Source organism: Mustela nivalis (assembly GCF_964662115.1).
Source record: "Mustela nivalis genome assembly, chromosome: 19".
Classification (NCBI taxonomy): Eukaryota; Metazoa; Chordata; class Mammalia; order Carnivora; family Mustelidae; genus Mustela; species Mustela nivalis.
Genome location: NC_139038.1, coordinates 10163301 through 10173686, shown reverse-complemented (window position 1 = coordinate 10173686; position 10386 = coordinate 10163301). Strand labels below are relative to the sequence as shown.

The window sequence follows — 10386 nt, the reverse complement described above, 5'->3', positions numbered from 1 at the left end:
CCGAGGTGGCCGTTCTAAGAATGAAGGCTGGTCCCCCTCCTGCCCATAAGACTTCAGAGGCTCCCACTTCCTAAACATAAAAGCACGCATAGGACGTCGAGAGCTGGGAGGGCGCAGAGATGCTCCTGCACGGGGAAACCCTGACTACGTCTCGGAGGAGCCCAGGGCCTCCCAGGCGAGAGAACTTTGAGCTCATTGGCTGATGGGAGGGGCGGCGGCCAGCGCTTTCCTTTGATTGGGTACTTTCTGAGAGCGGACAGCCAATCCGCGAGGGCGGTGGGGGCGGAGCCAGAGTCGGCGTACAGGCCCCGCCCCGAGTTCCGCTGCGCTGAGCAGGGCGCGCTGCGGGGACTGGAAGTGAGTTCGGACCCCGGACCTCTTTAGGTGCCCCCGGGGCTGGCAACCAGCTCGCCGCTGCGGGGACGGAGAGTGGGGGCGGGTCCTCCCTCCTGCTGGGCGGGGACCACCTTCCTGCCAGCCCCGAAGCTCCGCGCGTGCTGTCCCCGCCTGTGCAAGGGCCCGGCGGGGGGAGGGGCGGGCCTGGGCGAGGCCGCGGCGGCCCGGGGTACCCAGGCTGCGTCCCCGCAGGAGCATGGCTCAGGAGCAGGGCGGGAGCCTGTCCGAGGCGCGGGCCCGGGTGGGGGCCCTGCACGGCATCACCGACCTGGGCCGCAAGCTGCACTTCTATGGGCGCTGGGCTGCGGACTACGACCAGGTAAACCCGCCCGGCTTCCCTCCTCTTCTCGTGCTCGCCCAGCCTCAACCTTCCTATCTGTAAAGTGGGGGCAGTTAGCCTCACCCCCTTCCCCAACCCCGGGTGGCTTGTGAGAACGAGGTGAGCCCCTGCAGTCCTGCACCCTTCGAGGACCAGCCCCTCTTTGGCTCAGCCACACAGACCCTACCCTCGGGCCAGTCCTGTGGCTCCACATCAGCAGGCCCTAGAGATCAGGAACCAAGACCTCCCCACCCCCAGACGGCAGCCCGGGCAGAACGGCTGGCTGTCTGGAGGAGGTGCCCCTTGAGGGGTCACTGCAGACTAGGAAGAGAGCACTGCCTTGGCCCACAGAGACGTTCTCAGCGGTGGGCTGGGCCCCGACTCTCTCATTCTGGCAGAGGAAAAGCATCTCGTGCTGAAATCCCTGCAGGGCTAGAGCCCTGGTGAGCCCAGCACACGCACGCACACACACACACACACACACACACACACACACACACAGCTTGGCCTGGCTGACTCCTAGACAACCCTGCACGGAAGTCCCCCAAACAGTGGGACACTGGGTGCCCCTCGGCTCTCAGAACTCTGTCCCCAGGACGTCGCCGCCCTGCGGTACCGTGCCCCACGCCTCGCAGTGGACTGCCTTACCCAAGCCCTTCCGGGCCCGCCTCATGCTGCCCGGATCCTGGATGTGGCCTGTGGCACCGGCCTGGTGGCTGCCGAGGTGAGGCCTCCCTGGGTCCCCTGCCCTCTCTTGAGCTCCCCACTTGTTCGGACTTCCTTTTACCCCTGGCCCCAGAATTCTGTGCCACCCCCACCCGCCCGTCTGACTCACGGGTCCCAAACACTCGGACTGCATTTACAGCAGGGCGCACTGCCCTCCCCGGGTTCAGAGACCCAGTCGGGAGATGGCAGGTCCGAACTGTGACTAAGTCCCCCACCCGCCACCCCCAATCTCAGCTGCACGCTCGGGGCTTCCTCCAGCTGCACGGAGTGGATGGGAGCCCAGAGATGCTGGACCAGGCCCGAGCCCGTGGCCTCTACCAGCACCTCAGTCTCTGCATCCTGGGCCAAGAGCCTCTGCCCAGTTCTGAAGGTATTTCCCCTTCCACCCAGACACCTTGCCAGTGCCCCTTTCTCTTGGCCAGCCTCTGTCCCCCTCCACACCCCTCATCCCACACTAAGCCCCCCCCAGAGCCTCACTAAGCCCCTCTCTGAGCCCTCCACCCCATGATCGGACCTCAGTCCAGGATAGGGCCCCCCCACTCCCGGCACAAGGGGCAGACCCAGTCCCTCCTGATGGGTATCACGAGGCTGTGACAAAGACACACCCCCACAACGCCTCTCCCTGTCCTGCATAGGGACTTTCGATGCGGTGCTGATAGTGGGGGCCCTCAGTGACGGCCAGGTACCCTGCAGTGCCATACCTGAGCTTCTGCGAGTTACCAAGCCAGGTGAGGAGCAGCCTATCCAACCCCAGGCACACACTTTCCCCCTCGCCACACAACAGCCAGCCAGCCTCAGAGCCCCTCGGGCCGAGCGGGGTCCCACGGCCTAGCCTTGCATTCTAGCCTCCAGCGGCCACCAGCAACAGACCCAGGCCAACAGGCAGGGCAGATGCGGAGCCAGCTGGCCTCTTATCCGTGGGACAGCTCTGCTGTCCTCTCTGGCTCTGTCTCCTCACCTCCAAGCAGTGGCAGACCCCCTGTCCCCACAGGATGGTGGTGGCAGGAAGAGGGCCAGGCCCATGCTCTGAGGAGTCAGAGACGGGGGTGGGGGGGGGTGCGGTGGCAGTGAGGGCGGCCCACATGGGAACGCGGCCACAGGCAGAAACCGGAAGTCAGGAAGACAGCCACAGGGAAGTCACCGGCAGAAAGGGGGATGACAGAGCCTCGCTGGGCCCAGCAGGGCCTATGGCTAAGCCTGGGCAGGTCTGGGCAGGCTTCGGCCTCAGGGAACTGTGGAGGCTGACAGAAGCAGTGTCTTGAGAGGGGTCAGAGAGAGAGGTCGTGATGGGGCTTGAGAGAACAGGAAGCTCCCCGCAGAACCAGCCCAGCCCGTGCTCATCAGGCCCCTCAGCTGGCCGGAGCCCTGTCTGTCTGTCCACATGGCACAGGCTCCCCTGCATTGGAGCCTTTCCTCTCACGGAACCCTGTCACCCACCCTGCAAGGCCTTGCTCCTCCTCACCCCTTCCTCCAGGAAGCCCTCCAGACACTATCTGAGCCTGCACTGGGCACGCTATGGGTGTCTGGAGAAGACCTGAAGGGATAGGTCATTCATTCATTCATTCATTCATTCATTCATTGAGCCGGGGCTGATGACTCCGCAGTCCTTCCTATGCCCCGCGGGAGGGGAATCAGCCCCACTCCGTAAGCTGGGAAGACAGGCCCAGAGAGGTGAGGGGACTTGCCCGAGGCCCAGAGTGCTTCTTTCCTGTGCTTCCAGACGCTGCCACATCCTCCCGCAGAGGGGCTGGGTGAGCAGTGAGGTTGGAGTCGCCCCGTCCAGGGGACTAAGCCAAGAATTTCCAGGGTAAAGGACACGGGGCCTGGATGGGCACGTAGGAGGCTGTGAGGCTGAGGGAGCAGAGGGTACCCCTGGGGGCAGGGACAAACATCCGGGGAAGGGGGGTAGGGGTGGGGCTCGAGCCTGGAAACCGGCCTCCTGCCCCTCCCCCACTCACTCTCCCCCACCCCGTCCTCCCCAGGGGGGCTGGTGTGTCTGACCACCAGGACCAACCCATCCAACCTGCGCTACAAGGAGGCACTGGAGGCCGCGCTGGACGGGCTGGAGCAGGCCGGGGCGTGGCAACGCCTCATGGCCTGGCCCGTGGACCGCTGGGAACTGGCCACCTCCGAGCTTGAGGTGGGGCCTGGAACTCCTGACAATGATGGCTTCATCTCCGGCATCGTCTACCTGTACCGAAAGCGGGAGGCGGCTCAGATGGAGGGAGTCAGGCCCCGTCCTCAGCCCCCCACTGACCTCTGACCCTCCACGTGCCCTCAGCCATGCCCATCCTGGGCCTCTGCTTCATCTCTAAAATGGGGTCCCTGTGCCCAGCTTGCCCCTCAGGGAGTTCTGCCTATTAAATCAGAAGGCCCCAAGACTCTGGCTGATTCTCTCCCCCAAGAAGGTGACACCTGTCTCTGAGGACAGAAGTGAGAAGAGACAGAACAGCAGGGGCTCCCACCCTCACTTAAGGACCAGGAGAGCCGTGCTCTTGCTCATGCCCTTGGCCTTGACCGAATCCTTTCACATATCCAGGACTCCCGTTCCTTATCTTGACTTTTTATCGAGAGTCCGAGAGTCCGGAAGCCCGGTGTGTCTTAGAGGCTCATTAGGAAGGAGCCTTGGGGCCGGGCCTTCAGAATGAGCAGGACTCAGAGGCCTGGAGAAAAGGGGGAAGGACATTCCAGACCCACAACAGGGCAGGGGACAGCCCCGGCCAAGGCCAGGACACGGGACCTGGAGGGTGAGCGGACCAGCCTGGCTTCCCAGACAAAGCCGGGACAAAGAAGGGGAGAGGGCAGGTGGCCCACTCCCCTGGCCTCCCTCCTGGGGTCCCCAACCCTTTACCACGGTGCTGGGCACACAGCTGTGTCTCCTACATATGGCTTTACCTTCTAACAAATGAAGGGCTTTGAGCAAGGTCACTCCAGAACTGAGGGTCAGCTCTGATTTGTCCCAATTCCTCAAAACCAGTTTAAACGTTCTTGTCGCAGCCGCATCACAGTGGTCCTGCTCCTTGCCAACCCCACCCCTGCCCACCTTCAGGGCTGAAATCAGAAACCACATGGTCTTCCTGTGCACAGGTCCAATTTATTGTAGAAAATAACAGTCATGACCATGACAAACAGATCTCCTTCGGTTACAGAACAGAAACCACGGAGGAGCAGGAAAAAGGCCCAGGACTTCCCGGGAGGGCAGGCCCGAGACCATCCCCCCTTCCCGGCTGTCCCCAGGATGTCCAGGGACCTTGGCAGCGGTGGCAGATGTCGCAAGTCAGGAGAGTCCTGGGGTCCTGCTGCGGGGGCTGCCGAGGCAGAGCCCTGAGGCCGTCGGGTGGGGACAGGAAGGGGTGCGGGCTGCCTGGGCAGCCTCCATGGCCTCCTCCCCACCACTACCCAAACCAGTTTGCAGCACCTTCAACCCTCCCCTCCAAACCCGTCCGTCAACTCTGTGTCACCTCTGGCTCCACAGTCAGGTGGCTGAGCGAGGCCCGAGCCGTTCTCCTGGACAACACAGGAATGGGCAGGGCACCCCCTCGGAGGCAGAGCCCAAGCGAATTCAGGGCTGAGCTGTCCTGGCCAGCAGGAGCCAGCTCCCCAGCCCGCCACACCCTGGGGCTTCTCGCCTCCTCTCCTGTGTCCACAGGCCCTTCCGCGGAGGGAGGCACAGAGTCTTTCTGTCCATCCTTGCTGGCATGGGGGGGCCTCGGGTTCGGTGTCCGGGTGGCCAGAACGGGTTGAGTTGCTGCCGGCGGGCGGCCTGGCTCAGTCCCCCGCCTGCCCAACCCCAGGCAGCCTGCAGCCCCATCCTGGGCTCACAGGCTACACCTTCAGTCCCGGAGGGACAAAGCTGGCGGGACAGAGCTGAGTAGCGGGCACCTTACACGTAGTTGCTGGCTGGGGCGGAGCGGGCGGCGGAGTACTTGGCCGAGTAGGGCTTGTCGGTGCGCGGGGGGCAGTTGCAGCAAAGGAGGGCCCCCCCCAGCAGCAGCAGCCCCGAGGCGGCCCAGCCGATGTAGAGAGAGGCACCCATCTCCCGCTTCTGGCCCGAGGCCACCAGCGGGTTGTAGAAGTCCCGGATGATGGTGTTGGCCGTCCAGGACGCCGGCACCAAGACCAGCAGGCCGGCCAGCAGGAACACCACGCCCGCCACGATCATGGTCTTGGCCTTGGCACTCTCGTCCTCCACGCAGTTGGTGCACTTGCCCCCCACCACGGACAGCAGCACGCCCAGCACGGCCAGCAGGATGGACACGACCATGAGGGCGCGGGCCGCCTGCAGGTCCTGGGGCAGCGCCAGCAGCGAGTCGTACACCTTGCACTGCATCTGGCCGGTGCTCTGCACCACGCAGTTCATCCACAGGCCCTCCCAGATGGTCTGCGACGTGACGATGTTGCTGCCGATGAAGGCCGTCACCCGCCACATGGGCAGCGCGCAGCTCAGGATAGCGCCCAGCCAGCCCAGCACGGCCAGCGCGATGCCCATCACCTGCAGCCCCATCGAGGCCATGGCTCGGCGCCTGTGGGGGCGGGGAGGGGCGGGGCTCGGGGGGGCCTGGAAGGCGGCGGGGGTCCCACGCAGGGGCTTTGTAGGAATCCAAGCGTGTGGAGGGCAGACCCTCGGTGTCCGCAGGGACGACTTTCACTCGGAGTCCAGAAGCCTCGGCTCAGCTCCCCAGCTCCCCCGTCTTCTAGAAGCAGGAGACCAGTCGTTCCCGGCAGTGGCAAGCTCTGGCGCTCAGATTCCGGGGCTGCCGATCTGAGCGGTTATATGGCTCTGCAGTGGGGGCGGGAGCAGAGGGAGGGGTTTCCGTCCTGGGACCTGCCCCCACCCCTGACCAGTTTCTCCGGATTCCTGAACCCGGGCCAACTGGAAGGCACTTCCAGGCCTCAGCCCCTGGGCCCCTGAGTCAGGATCCTGGAGAGCCAGTCTCGGGGGAAACTGCCTTCTCCCCCTGCCCCCGGCCCAGTCGCTGAGGTCAGCCTGGTGACAGACCCTGACTGAGTCACAGCTCGCAGGCACCTGGACGCATGGGGCAGTGAGCCCCAGCCAGGGTCAGGGTCCTGAAGACCAGGATCCCGATACCTCAGCGCTCCCTCATTCCAGGCTTTGGGCGGACAGGGTGGCATGGTCAGGGAGAGGGTCTGAGTTGACGTCCGGGAATGTCAGAGAGCGGCCCCACCTCGATTCCAGCGGTCCCGTCCTATCACGTCCCCACCGGCCCCATCACTGCTATGGCAAGGCTCACCATTCCCCCACCCCACCCCCGCCCTTGCCTTCTGGGGGATTTCCGTGGCGGCCTCATGAGGGTGGTTTGGAGAACAAGGAGCTGGAGGACCAGGACTCCTGGATCTGTCACCTGCTGTCCCCTCCCTTCCCACTACCGGGCTTCCCAGCCCTGCCAGAAGAGGAAGTCTTTGGGCTGAAAACTTTCCCCAACCAGGAGAGTTTCAGCCAGTTCCCCCCCCAGGGTTGAAGCCGCTTGACAGAACTGAGTGGGGGAGGTCACCTAGAGCCACCGGCCAGGCCCTGTTTACTCTGGGAAGACACACACAGCCGTGGTCAGATAAAGCCAGGGTGGGGACAAAGTCCCATGAGACCTGGAAGGGGAGGAAGAACAGAAACTGGGTGGAGGTGGGATGCTGGGGAGGGGGCTTCGGTGGGGGCGGGGGGGGGGCGGGCTGCAGGGCACAACTCCGGGGGAGGCGGGAGAGGGGTGGCTGTAGTCTCCAGTTCTGTGCTGGAGGCGGGAATCACCACGCATGGGGCCCCTGGGAGTTGTGCAAGGCAGAGGACCTTTGGGGAGAAGCAACATGGAGGGCAAAGGTACAGGAGCCTGGGGAAATGCAGCTGGTTCTAGGAACCCGGAGGAATCCAGTCTGACCAGACCCTGGGGTTATGGGGGAGGGGCCTCGAGAGAAAAGGCCAGAAACCTCTGCCCCGAATATCACGAATATGAATATCACGGAGCGTGCCCGAGGAGCTAGGGCAAGGGCTGCCAGGCAGAGAGGGGTCCACACACCTTAGAACGATGTCTCTGGAAACCGAACGGAGGTGAAAGAAAGCAGAGCAGGGTTTGCGGGGGTCTTTACGGGGAACAGTGGTTGGGCCTCACTCATCCCGGATAGATCAAGGGAACCCCTCCCCCTCCACATGGTCACCACCACCGACAGGGCTCCAAGGCATCCCTGAGCTCCCAGCACCGTCCAGCACCAAGACCGGCCCCCTGGGGCGGCCCCATGTCCCCCAGCTTCCTACGGGAGAATGCGCAAGCACGCGTGATTTCGGTTGGAGTCATCTGTGAGTCCCAGGCTCACAGGAGGCCTTGGCGATCTCGTGTGGATGGCGTGACAAATCACAGGGTCGGCTGGGACGACGCGGTGGGGAAGTTGAGGTCTTGGGTTGCGGCTGGCCATGCAGACAGCCACCCCCTCTGAGGTGGGTGAGGCTGGGGGAGGACAGAAGCAGGGGTGCTCAGTGAATGCTTGCGACACTCAGAAAGGCAGGCGGCTCTCTCCCGGTTCCCAAATGCCCCCCTACTCTGCCCTGCATTCCTCGCCCCTCCCCCATCCACACACACACACACACACACACACACACACACATATGGTTTCTGCTGGCACCACACCTCCCAGGTTTTCCTTACAAGGCTCGGAGGAACTGCAGATGCCCCCAGGCTGAACAACAGAGATAAGTACCTTTCCAGATTGACAATAAGTGCTTTCCTGTGATGACCTCATCGAAAGTAAGTAGGGCAGGGACTCTGACAGCGTTTGCACAGATGGGTAAACTGAGGCCCAGAGAAGGCTGAGGGCTTGGGCCTCCTAACCCAGGGCCCCCTCATCCATGGTCCCAGCCCTACAGTAAGCTTTCTGAGTCCAGAAGTGGGTTGCCCAGATGACCGGACCCCCGGCCCGCCCCACCCCCGCCCCTGCCCACTTCCTGCCCTTGTTATCTTACGACACAGCCAACTGGCATTTGGAAAAATAGGAGTGGGGGTGGGGGGCACATGGGCCCTAGAACTTTCCATCTGTGGCTCAAAGAAGTGACTCAGAAGCTTTCCTTCCCTGCCCAGTTCAGCCAAGCACATCACAGGCAGGGGGAGGGGCTGAGCACAGGGGAAGGGCAGGTGCAAGGGGTGGGCCCAGAGCAGGGGAGGTCTATGGGGAGCCAGGATGGGGCTGTGGGCCCAGGTATGCAGAAGGAACAGGAGGTTCCCGGGAGCAGCTCTGCACATGAGTGGAGCTGGAGAAATATTTGTGGAGGCTTGACTTACACCAGGAGGTCCTGGCAGGGTCCCCCCCATCTGCTGCAGGAAAAACACCAGGAGAAACCAGACACTTTTCCTGCACGTGCTCTGGCTCCGGCTCTGGCTCCCAGACCTGCCGCTCCTAACCGCTTAAACAACGTTCTGCTGCGACATCTAATGGGTTTGACACCCACCCCCTTTGCTTCTTAGGTAAGGAGGTGAGGGCTGGCACCTCCTTTTTTCTCCTCCCAATCCTCACTAATTTTAGGCCGATAGAATGGTATTACGATGCCGGTTTTTTCCAGAACAGCCCTCTTCCCCAGATCAGTTCACCCATCCCTGCCCAGCTCAGTAGCATCTTGCCAACCATGGGACCTTGGAGAGGCCGGTTTCCTTCTCAGCCTCAACTTCCCCTCTTTGTCAAATGAGGGCATTGGCGCTCCTCCCCTATCGAAGGCACCTGTCGCATGAGAGGAGGGTGTGAAAAAGCCTTGTCAACTGGCAAGTGCGGTACCAATGAGGAGGAAGGAGCCTCCCACGGGCTCTGCTCCCACTCACATGAGAAGGGAGCTGGGACTTCTTGGGCTTCTCCTCCCCGCAGCCCTAGGGGCTCAGTCAAGCCCAGAATCACAACTCCGACCCCAACCCTGTGCACACACTTAGTTCCCTGTGTCCACTCCCCCGGCATCCCCAGGAAAAGGACAGCTACGGTCTCCCATCCAAACCCAGCCATTCCGCTGTCTTCTGAGCTTAGAGCCTGTGTCCTTCTAGGGACCAGCCTGCTGGACTCCTACCCGGACGTCCAGAAGAATCTCCTTGGGCCAAACAGACCTGAGTTCCGAGAACTTTCCTCCTTATTTCCTGGGAACAAGGACACGAAGACCAGGAGAGCTGGTGTCAGCTCAGAGCTATTCCCCCACCCATGCCCCCCATCCAAGCACACCTAACATAACATTCTGATCCTTATAAAATCAGGCAGATTTTTTTTTTTTTTTTAAAGAAGACTACAAGGAAACAGCCTCACTCTCAGCTCAAAAATTAGTCTAGCTGAAAGTGGGTCCAAAACTATTTATTTCTGGGGCACCTGGGTGGCTCAGTCAGTGAAGCTTCTGCCTTCAGCTCAGGTCATGGTCCTCGGTTCTGGGATCAAGTCCCGCACCGGAGTCCCTGCTCAACAAGGAATCTGCTTCTGCCCCTGCCTCTCTCTCTCTCTCTCTCTCTGTCAAATAAATAAATAAAATGTATTCTTTAAAAACCATTTATTTCTGCAGACGTTCACAAACTTCTCAGCCCACAGCCTCAAGTGAAGATCCTTTTCTCTTTTTTTAAGCAGAGACAATGCCACTAAGTTCTAAGATGTTTAAATTTCCGTAAATAATCTGCAACGGGATGTCACAGTCCTTGGTGACTACACACACTGTGTCACCAAGGGTCCCTTCAGAGCATCTCCCTTGCGTTGTTCCAGAGCAGGAGCTCCAGGAGGCTTCCGGCAACAGGCGGTCACCTCCAGCCCCGGCGGGTGCGGACCAGCCGCTCCAAATCTGGGAGGAGATGCGGAGGCCCCTTTGTGGCTGTCCTCTGAAATAAGCCCAGCCCTCCCCGGGTCGCGTCCCAACTCTGCCACGACCCGTTCTGTGACATTGGGCAACAGCCTTGAACTCTCTCAACTGATTTCCTCATCTGGGTAAGGAT

General features: G+C 61.8%; 2 protein-coding genes and 1 long non-coding RNA gene across 4 annotated transcripts; 2 read left to right on the top strand and 1 right to left on the bottom strand.

Annotated features, from left to right (window-relative positions):
• The first annotated feature begins 287 nt into the window (after positions 1-287).
• On the top strand, positions 288-3820 carry METTL27 (methyltransferase like 27). Of its 2 annotated transcripts, none has more exons than XM_082714018.1 (6): positions 288-357; positions 589-715; positions 1311-1439; positions 1700-1811; positions 2077-2169; positions 3424-3820. In XM_082714018.1, the coding sequence occupies exons 2-6, from the start codon at positions 593-595 to the stop codon at positions 3702-3704; spliced, it is 738 nt and encodes a 245-aa protein (XP_082570144.1). In that variant the 5' UTR covers positions 288-357; positions 589-592; the 3' UTR covers positions 3705-3820. The 2 variants fall into 2 exon arrangements, with proteins under 2 accessions (XP_082570144.1, XP_082570143.1); XM_082714017.1 differs by having other exon boundaries at positions 1676-1811.
• Positions 3821-4515: 695 nt separating this feature from the next.
• CLDN4 (claudin 4) lies at positions 4516-6198 on the bottom strand. The gene has a single exon (XM_082714019.1). It carries the CDS (start codon positions 5952-5954, stop codon positions 5325-5327), a length of 630 nt encoding a protein of 209 aa, XP_082570145.1. The 5' UTR covers positions 5955-6198; the 3' UTR covers positions 4516-5324.
• A 941-nt stretch (positions 6199-7139) lies between these two features.
• LOC309854651 lies at positions 7140-9949 on the top strand. Its single transcript, XR_014306327.1, has 2 exons — positions 7140-8904; positions 9466-9949. It is a non-coding gene; the product is annotated as an uncharacterized lncRNA (long non-coding RNA).
• The last annotated feature ends 437 nt before the right edge of the window (positions 9950-10386 follow it).